The following is a 22,281-nucleotide window of genomic DNA, read 5'->3' as shown; positions in this document are numbered from 1 at the left end:
TGCCACACTTAGTAAGGCCCGGTTGGATGTTGTTGTGCACATTATGATAAGGCTGACCTTTCAGGGCGAAATGAAACAAAGTGGTGCGCCTATTATTTTCTGCTCTTATTCTTATGTTGTGTCACTATCAGTCACCCTCTTGCCCACACTGAATTGCAGAGCATTTCCTCATTCGCAGTAAGCTCAGTGTGGTTGTGCATGCAGCAGCACACACAGCTACATCGGCCTGGATACTGGTGTTACTACTAGACATGGAACGTTTTGACCACTAATAAACTATCACTGAAGGAAAAGATGGTAAGGCATTCTTATTTATTCTTTTTTTGAATGTACTAATGATGGACTAATTAGGAAGTCCTCCACTGAAGCTTACACAATCCTCTTCAGGCGCTGTGTGTTTAACTCTGACCATTTCCTCCTGACCACCAAGAGGTTTATGAATAACTAGACTTTTGTAGAAGGAACCTCAGCAGGTATTATTGTAACACTACAGGTCTAACCTCAGTTTCTATGTATCCTCCACTTAGAACAAATGTACTTTTATAACTGAACCATCTTTAAAACGTTCAAGTTTTGTAACACAATATCCACAAAACATGACAAGTATAGTTTGGCACAGTTTTTCTAAACAGCGTTTATTGGATCAGTTTCACAGGGGAAAAAAGGGGAAGTTGAAGAGAGGAAAAAAAGAAATGTTCATGGTCAAGCGGATGAAAGCAAGTTTTATTACAAGGCTGTTGCTGGTTAATGATTCACACTAAACTTTATGGCTACCTATTTTCTAATGTATCTGAATGTTAAGCACCCTAAGGCTTTTTGTTAGACAAAAAAAAAGAGTCATAGTCATAGGTTATGAACTCTTTTAGGAAAGGATTTTATTCTTCCATCACTTTTCTTGTTTCTTTTTTACTCATCAGCAGGGAGTATTAACCCTGGCCACTCTGATTTTACACATTAGTATAATTCTTGGGCTTCATGGGTGACTGAAAAGCTGAACTGGGGATAAAATAAATCAAGACATTTTACTTGTGAATGGTGTGGCCTTTAAACTGGACGTCATTGCAGACAATTGGTAATTATTTTAAAAAAAAAAACAAAAAAAAAACTTGGTTTTACCCTGACCATAAGAATGAAATTTGCAGTAGCATATGTATTTTTAACTGTCTTGTTTGTTACAGTAGAGTTACAGTAGTACTGTTTTCTCATTAGGACCTGAGTGCAGCACACCTGCACAAGCAGTCTGTGGTTTTTAAAATAATCTAGTTAACTGTGTCAGCCTGTGTTTGCTCTGCAGCAGGCGCGCGCTGACTGAAAGTGTGCGAGCATGTGAGTGTTTCTTTTTTTTTTTTTTGTGGTTTGGAGGGAAAGTTTTTTGTCTGCTTCCTTTGTTCCCTGTAACAAAGGCGATGCTGCCGCCCCGAACTGCGAACGGAGCTTGCAGCTTATTGGTGCAGGAGTGACAGCAGCATGCGTTTCTATGGTAACCGGGTGCAGGATGCTAGCTGAGGTATGGAGGTGTGTGGTTGCGAGCACTTCCTGCTCTTCAGCTACTTTTTGACTTTGCACAGCTCACAGCCTGAACAAGTGACACTGAGTGATGGTGTGATTCGTTTATTGTTTTTATTTTGTCAACAGCTGAGATATTCATTCCTCATGTTTCACAGCTTCCGTTTCGATTGTATCTCCCTTACGGTTCTTTTGATGCTGTGAGCATTTTGAAAGGCCGGGTTACTGGGAAATAAGATTTAAATCTCAATGTGACTTTTCACCTGAATAAATAAAGGATGATAATAATAATAATGATCTCTAAAATGTTTCTCTCTCTATTTCCGCTTCTACCATCCAGCACTACGCAACCTCTCTTGATTTACTTCATAAGGATTCATTTAAAAACCCCAATGTCTACAAAATATTTTAAATATAAGCTTCACAGAGATGCTAATTATTATCCATTGTTTCATCCATATGAAACATTTTTTAAGAATAACATGACTAAACGTAAAATGCATAAAATGCATAAAAATCTTGAGGTTATAGGGGAAAAATAATATATTTATTTTAATTTTCTCATCTGTTTACTTGGAAATATTAATTAAATAATTAATATTAGTTTGCAGTTCTGTCCATTTTCATTTTCAGCCATTTGGAAATATTCAAATGCAGTGGATGTCTAGTTAAAACTGCCAGTATGATAGCAACCAGCTAGCAGCAGTGCGTTGTGGTTCACAGAGCGATCAGACGGGAAATGACCTCTGAAAAGCTGATTAAGCGTTGGGAGATCCGTGCTCAGTCACCAGCAAAGCAAAGCAAAACACCCTGTCATGCACAGATGAAGCGCATGCCAGTAACTTCTAGAAACTCGTGCACCAGGGTCACAGGTGCAAACCTCTCTGTCATCAAGGTGCTTTCCTGCAAGTCATATGATTGTTTTTGTGAGCTCTGGAAAACGTGCCAGTACCTTCCTCCTCTGTCCCTTGGCTTAAGCCTTTTTGCACCCCTACTTGGCTCATAAACATCTTACACAAAAGGTGAGCAACAACATGTCACATGTTGAAGACTGTCTGCCTTGGTGTGAGTGTTCTGTTCACGTAGAAAGAGACAACAGTAAGTACAACGTATTTATGTAGTATCCCAAAGTGCTTTACAGAGGTATCAATAAAAACGAACTTGTGCAAGGTTAACATGAACACACATGTAATGAATGTTTCAATGGCTCTTCAATGGCATGTGTGGCATAATGGTGCAAAGCATAAAAAAGCGGCTCCACCTTAAACAGTTCTGTAAAAAACGAGTAAATAAATAAATAACTTATTGGACAGTTGTAACCAAGATGAACTTGTACCAGAATGATGAGGAAAAGTATGAAGAAAGGGAGAAACAGATCATGATCCAAAGCATTATGTGTCAAACAGAACCATACTCTCTGCTCAGCTTAAGCCAAATGCTGCAGAAGCAATCAGAAAGCACCTCACTGTGAAAATAGATAATGACCCAAACCAAGCAACAAGAGTTTCTTGAGGCCAATTAAAGAATATTCTTCAATGGCCAAGTAAGTCACATGATCTCCACCGAATAGTGCATGCTTTTCTATTATTGAATACAAAACTGAAAGCAGAGAGACCCTCAAACAAGCAGCAGCTAACGGCAGGTGCAGTAAAGGACTAGTAGAGCAACTCAATGGAAAAAACAGCATTTGGTGAGTTGTTCTTTCATGCAAGCATTCAAAGGAGTATTTTTTATATATATGTTTAAATTGATGTTAGTTCACTAAAATGTGAAGGCTGTGCATAAAAGTGACTGTCAGTCTCAAACAGCTCATGCTAAATTTGTGATCAGTCATCAGTTCAGTGACATCTTTGTTCTTTGACATATAATCCACTGCAGTGGTGTACAGAAGCTACAACTACAATAAAATGTGTCTTCGTCCCAAATGTCACGGAGAGCGCCGTCCTCCTAGTTCTCAGTCTGGTCCCTTCCTCACTCGCCATGCTGACTTTTAAAATACAAAGACAAAATGAAAGCCTCGGCTAACAGCTTCAAGATGGGGCATTAATCAGTGAGTGATGTTGCAGTGATCAGGCTATGAGTAATGTACTTTTTAATTTTTCTTTTCTTATTGTTGTCAGAGCGATTAACAACATTAGTTTAACGAATAGTTTACACAGCACACGTTTAACTTGCATAAGTTCCCTCAGATCTGCAGATCTTGAGGTACAGTTTCCAAGAAGAAGTAAGCAGCTCCCTTCGTGACTGCCTTTTTCAGTGCAGGTGTCACGCATGACATCACATCCCGTGTTTGTAACACTAAATGTCTGATTAATGCTTGATAGTACATCAGTGAGATCTACTCACACTCACAAGATCTACTAAAAATGATTGAAAAACAACTTTGGAGAAAGATATTCTGATGTTTACGGGGTTTTTTCTCACTCAGTGGAAGCCCTCACTGGAGTCAGCAGTGTCTTGATATGTCTTGGCTTTACTTTTAGGGAGCAGTGAGGTCATCCACCTTTATAAATAGTCTACTGCCAGCTTGCTAGAGAACATGTGAAATACTCTAAACTGAACTGAATAAAGTGATGCAGCAGAGTAATTTACGATTTCCAACTCATTCCTTTTAAAAATGGACATTCACCAGCACACATAAATAAACCTTTACATTGATACATATATTTGTACATATATTTATTATTATTTTCAGATGTAGCCATTCTTGTATTTTGCTTGTTTACGTTATTGTATTTTGCACAACTCTGTTGCTTGTGAAGCTCGCACACAAGAATTTCACTCACATGTGCTGTACCAATGTACCTGCACATGTGATGTGACAATAAAAGTGATTTGATTTGATTTGATCCCCAGCAGGTTATATGAGGTCATGTGGCCCGCTGCATGTGGAGCAGACGAGGCTGAGAACTAAAGCTTTTGGAGTAACGGTGGACTCGCTCCCATTGAACTCCCACTAAAAACTTTGTTGTTGTGAAGCACTTTGCAATATTTATCTTCAGTCATCTTAAGTCATAATTTCATTTGTACTTACTTACTTAGAATAGCTGCAAGATGTGCAGTTTAGGTCTCAATACATCAACATTAAAATGACTTTAACCAGTAATGTGTTTGAGGAAGTGTTGATCCAAACAAATCTGCTCGGATTATGCTGCCATGATTGTCATAATAGGTTATTTTGCAGCATTGCAGGGAAACAAACAGATTACAAATATGGACAAAACAAAGCGCTGGTATCAGACTTGGTTTTGGCACTGATAACTTTATTTTAAAATGCACAATTGCAAATTGGTCCACAGTTTTGATGTGAACCAGTCCTATCCTATCTTCAGTCATCCGCAAAACCGCAACAACATTTTTCCAAAGTTTAAGCTTTGGAAAAATGGATTTCAAAAAACAAAAAGTCCTGATCAAAGACAACAGACCGAACGAGGTCTCAGCAGGATTTATACGTGATGAACGACATTTTAAAACGACCTCTAGTTCATGCAGGGAAGCAAGAATATGGGTGATGTGGCGTTTGGCTGCTGCATCTAAACCAACCAGAGGACTTAGAAACACGCATGAACAATGAGTTCAAATAATCGAGATGGGAGAAAATAAAAGTTCAAACTTGTTAAATGACAGCAGAGGTTTGATTTGTGCTTCTTAGATGAAATAAATGAGACTGGGTGAGCTCGGAGATCACGTTCAAAATTTAAATTCTTGTCAAAGATTTCAAGGAGGTGATTTGAGGTCGCCGGATAAGCTAAACACAGCCAAACACAACAAGGTCAGCTGTGATGGTAAAACTGAGGATTATTAATGGTGAAGCACTGAGGCACTACTGTTTATCTTCAATATAGCTGAAGTACGAATTAATGAGCCTGTTAAGATGACCCAAGGGTAAGAAGTAAAACAGCTGGTCCCAGGGTTGAGCCCTCAGTGCATAACATTGTGTTTTATTAGAAGATGCTTTCATTTAGCATATTTCTCAAGAGTGACAAGATTTTTGTTTTCCCCCTGTGTTTACTTTCACCAAAAATCTCGGCAAACAGGACTTTAGCTCACATGCTTTTTAAAAATGCATTTGTGCTGATCTACTTTTTTTTTTATTATTATTATTATTCTTGACTAACATCTAATAATAATTACTTCTCACATCATTTGGTTCTTTGGTGTTCAGAGTTCACCAAGAAGTTTCAAGTGCTGCAAAGAGAGCTATCAGTTCTGTGAACATCAAAACAAACCAGGAAACAGTGTTGTTGCACGCTGCATTCTCACTTTGTAAAGATAGCGTAGGGGTTTGATGTGTGTGTGTTTGTGTGCGTGGGGGGCATGCCTTGCTATGTGCTGCGCTGCTAACTTCCTGCTTTACAAGCAGAGCTGCTGCAGTTGAGATTCTGCTCTTGTGTTGTTTTCAGGGGGACAGCGTTGATGTCAAGGCTCTGAGAGCCAAGTTCAACAGCAAATCCAGCACCTCGGATACCAGCAGCCGGGACAGCGGCTCGCCGAAATCTCCTCGACCTGGGTTTGGGAGAGCCATTCTTCCAGTGGCAGAGAGCGAGCTGACACAGAGACTTTCACCCACGATTCCTCCTCATCTGGCTGGCCCAGGCCCGGTGAGACTCCCGAGAATTGAGCCGATGGCGGCTTCGATCCCTCCCAGACCGGGTTCGTTCCCTCGACCGCCTGCCTATGCTGGACTCAGAACCCCCATTCAGCCAACAGATGCTACCAAAGTCAAGCAGACAGGGGAGATGCTACAGAACATGATGCTGAGGCATCAGAAGTCCCCGGTCCCCCCGGTCCCCCAGGTACCCCAGGTACCCCAGGTACCCCGACTAGGAGCTGGAAGCTCAGCTCCTGTTCCACCTCCCACCTCTACCCCTCTTCCACTCAGACAGCAGCCTCGACAGAGGAGCGCGGGGGAAGTGACCCCACTGAGGAGGCCTCTGCCCCCTGAAGGACCGATGCCCGTGAAACCTAAAAGACCTCCGACTGTCAACTTGGAGCCGTTTCGGAGGAACAGGAGAGGGCTTCCTCCTGCTCTTCCTGCCCCGAGGACGAGTGATGGTAAGTCTGTCTGGTTCAGGTGTTCAAGTCCCTTAATAAGGTGCACCATCATATTAAGTTAACACAGTAAGTGAGACCATCTTGACTTGTTTGTGTCTGCTGTACTGTGACTGTGGCTGGTGTATAGTTTATGGTAAAATGGTAAATGGCCTGCATTTGTATAGCGCTATACACTACATTCAGTCATTCACCCATTCACACACACATTCACACACTGGTGATGGCAAGCTACATTGTAGCCACAGCTGCCCTGGGGCGCTCCTAACTGAACTCCCAAAAATACAAATAATAAAATGAATGATGACTAACTTCCTTTGAGCTGCTCAGTTAAGTGGACCTGATGTTCTTCACGCTGTCATGTCCTGTCACGGAGATGGACAGAAACATAACCGTGTCTTTAATTTTCTTGCTACAATGGCTGAAAATGTCAGAATTGTCCAAATCAAATCTAAAAGGGACAACAGCAATCTGCGGTGAGGTAAAGCTCCGAACGTAAATCAAGCATTAAGTCTGATTTATTGGAAAATAAATCAGACTCTTAAAAGGAGGAGAGACTTTTAAAAAGAATCTGTTTTCAAATCTTGTAATGAGACAGATTCTGACACTGACAGTCCTCAGTGTGCTTTGTCAGTGACAAAAATGTGCTAAAAACTTGATTTGTTCAACCACTTTAAAGGAAAAAGCAGAACACTCAAACAGAGCACCAAACATCGCGTGTGTAAAGCAGTAATTTCTGCTGTTTGTGTGATTGCTTTTTGTGGGATTACACTTCTTTCATCCATTTCATTTTGTCGTAACGTCATTGTGCAAAGATTTTTTTCTCTGCTACTCTTTGTAGGCTCAGGAAGCAGAAGGATGTCTTTACCTGTAGCACCACCGGCAGTGGTCAGTCCTCCAAAACCTCCACAACGCTCTGACAAACCCAACAGACTGCAGCGGCAGATTGCCTCTGCGTAAGTATTTGGGTTAACACAACGATGATGTGAAGCCCTGTTATGTCTGGTTTTGAGCCTCTTATGTAAGAGGCCCAGTGCTGCTGAACTGATGCAAAGGAAACTGTGTGAAACTCTTAGTGTTTTAAACCAAGTATTATAGGACACCTTAGTTTCAGCTTTCAAATGACTTCATTTACATCTAGTGCGGGCAAGAGATGCTGAAGAATTACGAAGCAGAGGGTTTACCGCTGCTGCAGTCGTGACCCGAGATTAGAAAATATGTGCAAGGATTCGCCTGTTGCACAGCAACACTGTTTCTCAAAATGCATTTTGAACACACCTAAGTATACTTTCAAAGAAAAACCTTATTGACTGGATGATGGTTTTAACAGTCAAATTAAGCTTTTTCCTACTGAGTCAATACAGATGTAACAAAGCACTTGCTGACCAGTAATCAGAGAAACCTGTCTGATTGTCGATTTCAGGGACCTGGACGAAGACGAACAGGATCCCTATGACGATATCGACATTGACAAAAATGGTGAAGACTTGTTTTGTTCTTGAAGCTTCTCTGACACATTGTCTGAGCTATAGTCACTGCTTGGTATTTTTAACATTGTGTTTTCTATTAGAGGACATGCCCTGTTTTCACATATCGGTTTATAATTTATATTTTGCGTTACTTTACAGAGAACTGCAGCGAACACAGTTCACAGTGTGTTGATGGGGTGAGTAAAGAAAAGCAAAAACGAAAAATTTACCACCGTGGAAGTCTCGCTTTGCAAGAACATAGTGCACATTTCCCTGAATCTGTTAATAGACTAGGTTTAAAACCAACATTGCACTCTTAGAAAATAATAAGGCACAAAAAATAAACAGCTCTGATCATTTTTTGATTTAAGCTTTGAAAATCTACAAAAAGGCACTCTTTTATCAGAAGTAATCAGAAGTGCCGCTTTTATCTAATAATCCCGTACAAGATGACTTGTCTTTGCTCTTTACGGGTACAAATAAAAGCTTTTCTCTTGCAGGATGATGACGACGAGGTGTATGAGATGATTGATGAGTAAGTATGAATGTTCTGTCTTCCCCATTAAACCACTGAGTCTCTATTTAATAGAAATGTGGCTGCAGCTGCATGAACAGAAAGCAGTCTACAGTTTCTATTGTTTCTGTTGCTGCTTCTGTTATTTTTGCAACTCATAAGTGATCTGTGGTGCAGTATTTAAGTTACAGTGCAACAAATGGTACCTTGGTACGATATCTACATCTTTATTTATCGTTTACTATAAAGAGTAAGTCACACTCATTTCCTGTGATTCAACATACAGAATTTCCTGTTAAAGCAAAAACATTGTGACAGAATTCAGGCAACGTCTGTCGAAATGTGGGAAGACTGGAGAACTTGAAAAACTTTTTGTGTAAAACGCTTATGTGTGAAACATTTATCTGCCCAGAAAACGAAAAATAAAGGCACCTAACTCAAAATCTGTGAAGGGGGAATTCTTTTAAAAGGTGGCCGGTCTTCGTTTGTTTATTTGATTCTTCTCTTATAGGGAGCAAGAGAAAGCCACCATGAAAGAAGTTAAGAAGAAACAGGAGAAGGACATGAAAGAGATTCAGAAAAAAATGAGTGAGCTCAAGAAGAAATTTCAGGTAAAGACACGGAGAGAGAAAAGATGACTTTTAAGTTAGCCTGAATGGTTAATGGTTAAGTTATCCTGCTCCGCCTCATCCCTTTGGTGTAAACATTATATCTTTCCCCCATGCAGTTACAAGGAGAGATAGAGGTTATTCACACCGCCAAAGTCCGGTACGACTGGAATGGGGAAGGGAAACTGGACCTGAGCGTGCACCAGGGGGACAGCGTGGAGATCCTCCGTGTGACGGGTAACCCGGGAGGCAGATGGTTGGCACGCACTATGAATGGAAACTGTAAGTTTACATTTCAGTCAATCACATAAAGAAAGCCTTTGAATAAATTGACTTGTACCAAAATATCAAAAGAAAAAAGAAAGCAAACAAAGTAGAGACTTCTGCATCAAAGTTTTCCATCTGAAACACTGGTTATTGTCGTCGGTGGTGATATTATCGTAGCTGTGGTTCAGGAGATGAAGCAGGGCGTCTACCAATCGGAAGTCTTGATGGTTTGATCTCCGGCTCCTCCAGTCTGCATATCAAAGTATCCTGGTGCAGAGTGTGTGTGTGAGAATTAGGCAATAATTAGGCTTAGAGTGAAGGACTGTATGAAGGTGTGTGTGACTGGGTAAGTGAGTTGCTTGGTGAGGACCTCTTGGCGTCGTATTTTAGCACAAGGTCCCTCTTTCATGTCAGATTTATTCAGTTTCTTCCTACTGATTTTATTTTTTTTCATTTGTTCATCAAAAAAGCAAAGTAATGCCAGTAACTGACAAATGAAAACTCAAATAATGCAGCTTTCGCACTTTTTCCCCCGAAAGTCGTTAATTACGGTACTTCCTTCTGTAAGATATTTTTTCTGTTCCTTACTTCCTCAAAGGGCTCTGGCAACAACTTTTCACTTTATTTATTTATTTTACTATGTCCTCAAAAATATAAAGTATCTGCAACTGAGCATTTGAGACCATAACGTCTAAAGTATCACAAAGTTACAATGTAAACAAAATGCAGTTAGTGTGACAGAACTTTAGCACATTATGGTGTAAGCGTGCTTATGTAGCAGGAGAGTGATGCTGTTGCTCCCTCTGCACGGATTCATTTAACAATAGTTGAACTCTCATATGGAACTGAGAAACAACTGCTTCCTGTGTTAATGTTAGAAATGCAGACTCTGGATATAAATATACATTCACTGCTCACTTTGTTAGCTACCCCTTTGGATGTGCCTGTGATCTTAGAATATCTTTAATTCTTTGTGAAATTGAGTAGAAATTCAACACGACTCCTTGGAGATTTTGGGGCAGCTGATCCAGATTTGTAGCTGTGCATCTGTAATGTCTCCCATTCAATCACATCCCAAAGGTGCTCTACTGGATTGACATCTACTGACTGTGGAGTCTATCTGAATACAATGAACTAATTGTCATATATTTGAGCTTTGTGACTTGTTCCTGCTGGAAGCACCAAAGAATACTCAGTTGGTACTCAAGATCCCAAACTGTGCCCCCACCATGAAGAGAAGCCTGAGCCATTGATACAATCGATCCATGCTTTCAAGGTGTTTATCCCAAATTCTGATTCTACTACCATAACGTGGCGGCAGAGATCAGGACTCATCATCAGACTAGACTTTTATCCAATCTTCTGTTGTTCAGTTTTGGTGAGCTCGTGTTAATTGTGGCCACAGTTTCCTGTTCTTAGCTGACAGGATTGCCAACCAGTGTGGTCTTCTGCTACTGTACCCCATGTGCTTCAAGGTTTAACATGTTGTGTTGAAAGATGCTCTTCTGCATCCTCTGATTGTCATAAGTGGTTATTTCCATGACTGTTGTGTTTTTATCAGCAGTCTGGCTATTCCCCTCTGACCTCAATAAGGCATTCTCACCCAGAGGACTGCCATTCACTGGATATTTTCTCTTTTTTGGACCACTATCTGGGAAAATCCTGGCACCAACAACCATGCCATGTTCAAAGACACTTGATTCATCTTTCTTCTAGGATTCTGTGCTGTGGCTATTTAGCATAAATCTAGTTTTATTAAGTAATAAAATAAGTAATAATCATCTAATATACAGATCAGATTCTGGGTATTAGATGATTATGTGTGGCTAATACGTATCGTATAATCATGAAATGTCACAATCAAGCCACAGTGCTTCATTTTGTTGTTGCACTTCTCTGCAGATGGATACATCAACAACTCGTGTGTGGATATTGACTATGAAGCAGTGAAGATCAAACACGGGTACAAAAAATCAAACTCACAAGCGTTACCTCCACCACCCCCGGACCCACCACAGATCTTTAATATGGACTCCGACAACAGAGACAGGTGCAGGATAAGAGATTGCTAATTCTGCTGCAGCTTCACATCTGTTCAGTTGAATTTCATTTTCAGTTTTACTCACGTCTCTTCCAACTAAACCCTTGTTTGTATGTTTCCTCTAACTTGCAGCCTGATTCAAGATGAGGGTAAGTGACTGCAGACCACAGTGAAGTGCAAATAACAATCTATGCCAAGTTAAGATGATATAAAAATACAAAAGGATTTTTCTCTTGTATTTTTCTCTAGTGGAAAAATGTATAGGGATATATTTGGTGCCTAATTTGTCTTTTCTAGAACATTTCTATGAGCTACTTGGCAATCTTGCAGTATGCAAGTGATAGCTATGTACTTTTAAAATTTTTTAGTTTTAATGACAAATATTTGAAACAGTTTCTTTCATCAGATAATATTTATTATTATTTCTTATTATGTAGCATTTATTATTTACTATTATTTATTCCTTTTAGCATCTGTTTTATGGACTTTTTTTTGGTTCTCAGATGACTATGATGATGTCCAACCACTACCTGAAGATTTCCCACCTCCGCCACCTGAAATCAGGTATCAGTTAACCCCCAATTAATTTGAAGAAGGCTGAGATATTGATGACTAAGTATTAGTGAATTTTCATCATAAAAATAACTTTTACGTGTGCAGATCTAGTCACTGGTGACATCAGATGGTGTTAAAGAAAAACTAAATTTAACAATGAGAAAATTGATAATGAATTCATTTGTGATTAACTGTTATACCATATTATATTTTTCAGCATAGACCCCAAAGTGGAGAAGGATTTGAAAAAAAAATTTAAGGTAAACCTTTTTAAAAACTTTGCAGAGTGCCATCTGCATTGCAATCAATTCAGATGTTTGTTTGTTTTTTACTCATGCAATGGGAATCGCCCTTTTCATTATTTTTTTTAATTCGACCACTGTGACTGTTTCCCAGTATGATGGACCACTCAGGGTGCTGCACACCATGTTAGTGGATCCTAACTCCATCATAAAGAAACCAGGAGCAAAAGATCTGCCTGTAACACAGGGAGAGATTGTGGATGTCATCCAGCTCACCAACAGCAAGAAAGCTCTGTGTCGCAACAGGTTTGGGAAATGTATGTAAAACCATCAGCATCTCATTCACTTTTGTAATTGTAATTTGTAGAATTTGCAGTTCATTGGTTTAAGAAAACATGAAGTACTCTGGGATTTTGTTTGTTTGTCCTTTTTCAAATATATGATGTCATGAGCTTTTCTTACTGTTCTTTTCATATGTCGTTCATTACGGCCTCTGGAAAAAGAAATAAAATTCCTGTAAAAGATGTACGCATCTTCTAAACCTTTCGCAGAAGAGGCTTTATAATTAAAACATTTCAGCCATTTGTATGTTTATGTGTTTGAACATGGCCCAGATGGAGTCAATGGTGACTTAAAGACAATATTAAAAACAAAGATTAGACAAGAAACTGCTGTGAAGATTATAATAATAATAATAATAATAATAATAATAATAATAATAATAATAAGAGCATGCTGGAAAAACAAAACAAAACAGTGCAATCACATTCCCAAAAATATTAATTAACTAAATAAAAAATTACCTCAAATGAAAGCCAAATAAAACATTATTTCTAGTAATAATAAAAGGGGATGTCACACAGTTTTAGTTTATTTCTTTATTATTTATAATTATTATAAAATGACATCTTCTCTCTCTACAGCACAGTATTTGCTGAATATGTTGATCTGCTGCTGCTTGATGAAAGATCAGGCCATTGACATTTCTTCCTATATCCTTTCTTGTTGGTTAAACCTGACCCAAATATTACCATAAAACTTAAGACATTTCAATTAAACACAAATTTGTGCCACAGAAAGATAAAGCCAAGAGAACAACAAAGTTACAAGAATTTACTCCTTTATAATCACTGATGTTCAATGAAAGTCTTTAAAACATAGTGTCACAGTCACAGCAAAGAGGGATCCAAATGCAGGATATGCAGACAAAGTATAAAAAAAATAACTGTTAATTAGACTGACGGTAGAAGTCTATGGACAAAAGAAGCAAAATTCACAGTAACACATAAAAACAGCAAACTCTTAAAGAAACACATGAAGCACACAATTATAACAACAACAACAACAAAAGAAAAGACACTGACAATGACTGTAGTGAGACTAGTGATCTATATGCACTAATGAGGTAATCAGGGAGAATGGAAACACTAGAGTAACAAAACACAGCTGAAGCTAATCAAGGTAATGACAAAGAAAGAAAAATGAAATATAAGACACGGGAGACAAATGCCTACCAAAATAAAAGAGGAAGCGTTATTACACAGCGACAAGGACTTGACAACATGACACAAGAAGATTAAGATTTGACAGGATACAAGAAGATACAGTACTAGTGAGGATGAACTAACATATGCCAATACATGAATGAACTCCACAGAGAACAATCCCTCTAACCTAAGTAAAGATGTACTGGTGGACTTCACCTTGATTTTGAGGTCACGTCACTGGGATTCGAACTCGTTTGAGATTTTTAGTAGCTACACCTACGCTATATAAATTTGAAACTCCTACGTCGGCTCGGTCTCAAGCTATCACATTCACATCGCCTGCCAGCCCAGCAGGGCAACAACAATACCCATCGGCCTTTTAAGTCTTTATGGAGTAATAAAAACACAACACAGATCATTTTTGTGTAGTAATATCAGACAATAATTCAAAAAGTATTTCAATATTTCAAATGATGATAATAAATAGTGATAATTTCTGTGCTGTCTCCTGTTTCACAGATGGTTATGTGTCCAGATCTCTTCTTCTTCCAATGTAAGTGAATCCTCCTGACTTCATATGTGACTGACTATGTCAATGTACTTCCTTAAAGTGTAAAGAAGTAATAAATCACACTAAATGTGTGTTTTTTGAAGATTGTCAAAGATAAAAGCTTAGTGTATGAAATGTATAATATAAGGGTCATTGATGTGCACATCTGTGTGTCCGAGTGCATGATACTGTTTAAAAAGATCTGTTGAAACTAATTTAATCCGATCATTGCATCTAGGAATTTATTATATAAATTCCCATCTTTGAAATTAAAACTAACACTAATGTAGTAGACAGTGTTAGAGGTTTAAATAACATTAATTTAATTGCATTTTTTTTTTTGCACTTTTTTCGTGCCTCCTGAGTTTTGCAAATATTTTCATTTTATACAGGCTGTTACTTGAACACCTGTATTGAAGGACAAAAGAATTTGAAATTTTATAACTAAACATATTCCTAGTTTTACATTGGTTGCCCCCCGACCTGGCAAGTATATTTGCATGTATACTAGATGTGTGAGGACACACGCTGTCTGTGTGCATGCGAAGCAATGTGCAAGCTAGGACTGTGTCGTTTTTTCATTACAACATGCAGAACAGGAAGTAGAAACCTTTTAAGTGGAATTCAGGTACACACAAATGTGCATAACCACCTAAAAGTTTGATTTCTTCAACTATTTACTGATTTATATAATTATTAATGTATTGCTAAAAGTGCATTAAACTGCACCTCTCCTTTCTTTAGCTTTATATTATTCTGGGTCCTATTAATAGGTTGAGACAGATTCTTCAACATTAGGCAGTCGATCACAGTAACAAATAAGATTGATAACAGGGGAAAGAATAATATCCTCTGGAAGGGGAAACCTCACTTAAAGTGTAGAGTGCCCGTCTAGATGAGCTGATGTTTCCCTTCCCACAGCTTCAGCAGCTTCCACAATGCTTATTATCCACAGCAGATTTCAGGCATTGTCTTTTTCCCCCGATTCCGGCTCCTCTGAGCTTTCACTTTTCTTCTATTCTTCTTGTTTCTGTGTTTATGAAATAGGAGTACATATGAATGAGGATCATTTTATCACATTAAATCGTTTTGTTATCAAGCAAGAGCCAAGATGAAAAATCATAAATAACCATTAAAAAAAATGTAACAAAAGTTATTACAGTTTTGTATTTTCTAATTTGTTTTTAGCTTTATTTATTTATTTATTTTTTAATTTTAACTTAAAAAAAATTTCAGTCTAGCTTCAGTTCATTTCAGGAGCCAGTTTGCTTGTTTCAGTTTAGTTTCAATTGCTTAAAATGTTTAGTTTTGCTTCAGTTTTTATTAGTTTCAGTGTTCGTTTTAATCCTTTATTTAGTGTTTCTGGAGAACAGAAGCAAGAGACAGGAAACCCAGTAAAACACAAAAATCCAATACACACAAACTGCCCATCAAATCCTCATCAGCCAAATGCTAATAATACGTTTTACAAAATGTACAAGTGCTAAAACTAAAGATACTCGCTTCATGTTTTTGTTTTATTTTAGTTGAATAAAATGTTTTTTTCACATGTAGTCTTTGTGAAACTGTCTTTTACAAATCTTATCTAAATATCCAAACCTTGTTTTTGTCTGGGCCTCAGAAGCATATATTATTATTGGAAATCTATTCATGTATTCATAAACTAACATTAAAACTGAAATTATCCACTCAGTTACAAAAAATATGCACGTCACAGCAATGGCTTGTATATAACCATCTTTTCTGCTTTTAACTAGTTTAGTTTAAACCTTGTTGATGAAGCTTATGGAATATCACAAGTTCCAAATATTCTTTTGCAGGGAACAAGACATTTATGATGACGTCGACTATGCAGATGGTAAGTTTCCGTTTTTATACTCTGCAATAAAATCCAGTCAGACTGAGCTTTTGTCATTTGTAATTGAAGTGCAAGTATAAAGGCGCATTTTCTTTCTCTGTTTTGTTTCAGATGTCTACGACAACGATTCTCTGTAACATGATTATTAAAGTGTATCAAACTAAACATACAAGAGAGAAAAGGAAACAAACAAACCAAACATTTTTTAGCTTTATCGAACTATAACCAAAAACTGGATGCTAGAAAATCAAGTAAAGACAGAATCTGTCTGGATACAGATGCTTTATTTGATTGCACAAACTTCAGAAATGTGTTGAAAAGTCACAGGTTTGTAGAGTTTCTGTAGATTTGTTTGTGCTAAGCTGTATAAAAGTTCAAACTTAATCCAACTGTGTAATTATTCAAACTGACAAAATCAAACGATATATCAAACTTAAATATAAATATAATAATTTATAAGGACTTGGGGGTTTTTTGTCCACAAAAGGTCACTCATAATAAGACTGTGTAAACAAACTTACTGTAAACCTTCACTCACCTGCCACTATATTACCTGCTCAACGTATCAACACGTGATGTCACAGAGCTCACTCTACTCAAATGGCCTCCACAGTCACCAGATCTCGGTCCTGTTCATGGACTCACAGACTCACAACATGGATGTGCAGCCAACAAAATCTGCAGTGACACTTGAATCTCTGCCATAAAGAATTAAAAATGGTTTGAAAAACAAAATGTGGGCTGGAACCTTATATTAGTAATGTATAGCTAATAAAGTGGCTGGTGAGTGTAAGTGCACACAGATTGTCGAAGGTCAACAAACTCATCAGTGTTTGTCAAAGTGCTTGTATAGAAAATAAATACACTATTACTGTTGATGTGTGTATTTTTCACCCTCTGAGATAATTTAAATAAAATAGTTTTTATCTGATGATTGATTGTTTTGTTTTGTTTGTTCCTTAATAAAAAATAAAAACAGAGCTCAACTAGTGAAAATGTTTGATTATGTTTAGTCAAATGGGAGTTAAAGTCCTTTCCTGCTGTGGTAAAGTTTATTTTCTAGAAAGACTGAGAGGTTTGCCATCACTAAGGTGAGGACAGCTACACATTATCTGTCTGGGTAGGTTTACATCAAAGCTGAAATAACTCAGCAGTTCTATTCAATTCAATTTCATTTATACAGCTCCAAATCACAACAACAGTCTCAAGGTGCTTTATATTGTAAGGTAGACCCTACAATAATACTGTTATGATATTTTGATACCACGGTAAGCATTTACAGGATATTGTTTTATACAGGAAAACTGTTACTCAATAAGGCCCATATACTAGTTGTTTTTCTCTTTCTATGTGACCCAAGAATTAATGTGTAGGACTCACAAGCTGGTACCTCAAGGTCGAAAACACCACAGAGATGAGACCACTTCCTTACTCCCATCCTCCCTTTTTCTTTATCTCCTGGAAAAGGCTCGTTAAAGGCTAGGTGGTTTGTTTCAGAATTCACTAATGAAAGAACTCTGTATTTTATGTCTAGGAGTGTATTTTGCTGGGATGATCATAAATTGTAGCTGAACTGATAAACTACACAAGGGATACTTTGCTCAGAAGGCAGGAAGACGTTTCCTTATTTGGTCTGTACCGGTTTGAACTGGGAAAGCTGACACACGAACCTTTTTTCATCTATATAAACTGCTGTGTATCAAATAAACCTTTGAGTTGATTCTGGGAAAGCAATCTGAACAGTTTCTGTATCACTTTGTTCTCCTAACTGCTCCCGATATCGTAACTAACCCCGCTGAACGGCATACCTGAGTGTTACTTTGAATAATTAGGAGTCTTATAAGGAAAGGACAAACTCTGCTTATCGCTCCCGCCACGGAGGAAACCCGGGAAGGCAATTTCCTTCAAATACATACAGAGAAAAACCGCAAAATCAAATGACCCTCTATAAGCAAGCACTTTGGCAACAGTGGGAAGGAAAAACTCCCTTTTAACAGGAAGAAACCTCCAGCAGAACCAGGCTCAGGGAGGGGCGGCCATCTCCCGGGACCGGTTGGGGTGAGAGAAGGAAGACAGGATAAAAAACATGCTGTGAAAGAGAGACAGAGATTAGTAACAAGTATGATTCAATGCAGAGAGGTCTATTAACACAAAGTGAGTGAGGAAAAAGCGCCCAGTGCATCATGGGAATCCCCCAGCAGCCTACACCTATTGCAGCATAACTAAGGGAGGATTCAGGGTCACCAGATCCAGCCCTAACTATATAACTTAGCAAAAAGGAAAGTTTTAAGCCTAATCTTAAAAGTAGAGATAGTGTCTGTCTCCTGAATCCAAACTGGAAGCTGGTTCCACAGAGGAGGGGCCTGAACACTGAAGGCTCTGCCTCCCATTCTACTTTTAAATACTCCAGGAACAACACACAGGCCTTTGTTTCTGTTTCCATCTTGTGGTGAAACCTCTCACCTGCATCCTGCAGAACACTCGAGAAGCGCTTTGCAGACAGAATGAGGTTTATGTCCATCTCGTCTAAAATTATTTTCCTTTCATCCACAGTCATAAACCATAAATATTTATAGATGTTTGCTTTTTATTAAGAAATGCTTAGTTTGTACTGATACTTATTTATTCTTTAAATTAAACCCTCCTAATGCAACAATATTCATAATGCTGAAAAAAAAACTAACAAATATTAAACTGTATTTGAAGTCGTTCAAGTTCTTCCAAAACTGATTTAAAGCTCATCATTTATGTCAACAATGCATGTGTTTAAGCAGAGACACTGAAGAACAACAAAAATATTCAAAATGTCCAAATACTTACAGTCTGGGCTGAATATTTGTTCTTTAGTTTTTAGTTTCTGTCCAAATGCTTCTACCAGTGGCTCTTATTTATTCTTATTTTTATTATCATTTTGTTGGTGCTGGTTGAGACAGAGAAATGTGGAAAGCCCAGTCACAACAAACATACAAACAAATCCCTCCTCATGCTAATAAAATAAAAATACAGCCATATTTTGGAAATCTTTAGAAAACTTAAAGTAAAAATGATAGCACTATTTATGAAGTTAATAACAAACTGAATTTACTTTTTCATCCCCTAAGCCAGCCCGCTGGACTTTAAGACAACCATGATATCAGACTACTAATTTCATGTTTGTTATGTGACGGATGTGTGAAGGCAGGAGAAGGACCCAAAGTGCAGACTCCGGAGAGTAACTCAAAACACAGCTTTAATGCTGAACTCAAAAGGGTAGCAAAACTAGAAAGACACTTACACAGACAGAACACACAGCTAGATAAGGGTAGATCACAACACAGACACAGAGAAACACAGGGCTTAAATACACAGAGGGAGCAATCAGGGAATAGGTAACAGGAGGGAAACACAGCTGGGGCAAATCAGGCCTAACGAGACAAAGGAAGCAAAACCAGATACATTAACATCAGACATAGACCTTCAAAATAAAACAGGAAACATAACACAGACTGAACTAAAGACACAGACTCACATGCAGGCACTGCAACAAAGGGAACAAAGACATGGTACCAGGGCAGACAGACACTGACTGGACACGGGGATATAGCAACTAAGGATTACACAGAGACATAAACCATAAGACATAACTCTAACGAAGAAACCAAAGAATAGAAATGATACCGTTTTTCTCAGTCGCTTTGGTGCGTTTCTCAGATCAGAATTGAAATTCTCATAACTATTAGTTCAACCTCCACAACACTCAGTCATTTGTGCACATCATAGTAGCAATTTCTCCTCTCTCTGAACAAACTGCAAATGATTTTGGACATGAATCAGTTGCTTCCATACATTTCCCTGCTGCTTTCTGACATTTCCATTTGCTTATGTCATGTCAGTCAAAAGTAATCATACCTATGGATGCTGAATAGTCGTTCCCAATAAAACTAATAGTCATACATCCATTGCTTGAGTCATCACACACAAAATTGTTGAACTAGTTATCACATGCCAAATATTGGCCATCTGTCAAGCAAATCCTATACCTTTCTGTATCATTGTTCCTGGAAATGTCTCCGAAATTGAACAATTGATCTCAGGTGAATTACAGCTGTCACTCATGAGGAGGCGTGTGAAAGTTTAGTTGTAACCAATGACAAACAACTTGTTCACTGTCAATAATGGATGAATCCTGTGAATCCCCAATTGGCAAGCATATATAAACTGCGCAGGAGCTAGTGTGTACCATTTCTACACTTCTGTGACACAAAATGGAAGGTCAGCACCGTGGAAGAGGGGTGAGGATGGGGGGAGGAAGGGGAAGGGGAAGAGGGAGAAGAGGCAGATATAGGCGGATTCCTAATGAAATAAGGGCTACAATTGTGGACCATGTTGTCAATCACGGCCACACCATGGAGGAGGCTGGTCGAAGAGTGCAACCCAATATTGGAAGAACTACTGTCAGTTCAATCATTCAAACATTCTGTAGGGAAAACAGGTATGCAAACAGTAATACACTGTACTGTACTGTGCCATCTCAGACACATCACATGTTACTGTACTGTATTTGCAATTTCACAAAAAGTTCACTCTGCACCACATAGGATTGTAAGACAACCTCGCGGAGGCGGAAGAGGGCCCCTTTTTACCCCACAGCAAGAAGAAGCCATTTGTGCAATGGTCATTGCAAACAATGCAATAAAGCTGAGAGACATACAAAGCGCTGTCATAGAGAATTACACGGTATTTGGCAATATTGAATCTGTTTCAATTTCAACAATTGACAGAGTACTCAAGAAAAATGAAATCCACATGAGCAAATGGCCCTGCTAGCAGCCATGGATGCAGCATGTGACGACATCACAGCAGGGTCCTGCAGAGGATGGATTCGCCACTCCAGGAGATACTTTCCTCGCTGCATTGTGAGGGATAACATCTGTTGTGATGTAGATGAAAATATGTGGCCAGACAGACAGGAACGTCTGGATGTGCAAGAATGATTTACTGTACTGTTACATGTGCTGTTTATTGTTCACATTAGTGCACAGCTCTACCAAATGGGTGATTTTATGTTTACATGTATTCTACAGTGAACAAGTGACTGTAGCATATTTTTCTTTTGCACAATTCTGTAGGATTACAAACACTTCTACACAATGGAAATGTGAAACGTACGTATTCAGTGTCTCAGTTACTCCCAAGACTCCCATAACATCTACAGTAACTTTACTGCACATTTCAGATGGCTGTACAGGTAGGCCATAGTGCTGTCGTCAGCATTTTCAGGTGTCACCAATTGTTTTTGCAATGGGAAACACTGAAATTATAAACTGTCATAGTGGAAACATGACAATGCCATTTGACTATCTTGTTCATAAAGATGGTGTCAAGACTTTTCATTTTGATGGCACTGACAGTTTCATTGACATGGATACTTGCTTTTGAGGTATGGATAATCAATTCTGTGCATGTGACGTGCTTTTGCAGGCTATCCACTAGGTTTTGCGGTTTGCACTAATTGTTTTGGGAAATGCACTAACTGCTGTGCAAATGTTAATGGTGTTCTAAGAAACGCACCAAAGCGACTGAGAAAAACACAATAAACTCAAAACCCTGGGTCAACGACCCAGGCATCCTAACAATGTTCAGCAATGAAAGTAAGTAACTTTAATTTCTTCATCAAAACAGCAATAATGTTGTGCTTTACTTTATTTCACGCTTCTTCGTTTTGTTTTGGGGGTTTTTTGGTTTGGTTGGTTTTTGTAAAACTGTAAATTTGAAAATTCATGGATAATAACTATAATAATATTTTATCGTTAAAAATAAAATTTCAATTAGAGCTTGCACGTGCAAGTGGATTAACCATCGCAGAAACAAAAATATAATTACAGTACTGTAATATATCACAGATAGATAGATAGATAGATAGATAGATAGATAGATAGATAGATAGATAGATAGATAGATAGATAGATAGATAGATAGATAGATAGATAGATATGTTTAAATGTTTCGTGGTGGTTGTACTTGCTTTTACTTAAGTGTGCTACTTTAAAGAAAATGATTTTAATTTGATTTGCATATTTGCAGACATTTAGTATATTTACATTTGACATTAATCCACAGCATAACATTGTGTCAGCCCCACAGTGTTGGGGA

At 38.3% G+C, this 22,281-nt stretch overlaps 1 protein-coding gene across 1 annotated transcript; it reads left to right on the top strand.

Annotated features, from left to right (window-relative positions):
* Positions 1-156: 156 nt before the first annotated feature.
* LOC113007074 (FYN-binding protein 1) lies at positions 157-17,080 on the top strand. The gene is made up of 16 exons (XM_026143435.2): positions 157-297; positions 5,910-6,561; positions 7,400-7,514; positions 7,982-8,037; positions 8,187-8,224; positions 8,528-8,562; positions 9,053-9,152; positions 9,269-9,431; positions 11,319-11,466; positions 11,590-11,606; positions 11,961-12,021; positions 12,230-12,272; positions 12,409-12,571; positions 14,261-14,294; positions 16,112-16,149; positions 16,261-17,080. Exons 1-16 carry the CDS (start codon positions 295-297, stop codon positions 16,284-16,286), a joined length of 1,692 nt encoding a protein of 563 aa, XP_025999220.1. The 5' UTR covers positions 157-294; the 3' UTR covers positions 16,287-17,080.
* The last annotated feature ends 5,201 nt before the right edge of the window (positions 17,081-22,281 follow it).

The sequence above is a fragment of the Astatotilapia calliptera genome, chromosome 15 (genome assembly GCF_964374335.1).
Source record: "Astatotilapia calliptera chromosome 15, fAstCal68.1, whole genome shotgun sequence".
NCBI lineage: Eukaryota > Metazoa > Chordata > Actinopteri > Cichliformes > Cichlidae > Astatotilapia > Astatotilapia calliptera.
This window is presented reverse-complemented; position numbering and strand designations above follow the sequence as displayed.

Excerpts from the sequence above, each read along its gene's own strand:
- LOC113007074 (XM_026143435.2), top strand. Across the intron at positions 12,572-14,260 it reads TCGCAACAGGTTTGGGAAAT|ATGGTTATGTGTCCAGATCT; the intron begins GTATGTAAAACC and ends CCTGTTTCACAG. Across the intron at positions 16,150-16,260 it reads TGACGTCGACTATGCAGATG|ATGTCTACGACAACGATTCT; the intron begins GTAAGTTTCCGT and ends GTTTTGTTTCAG.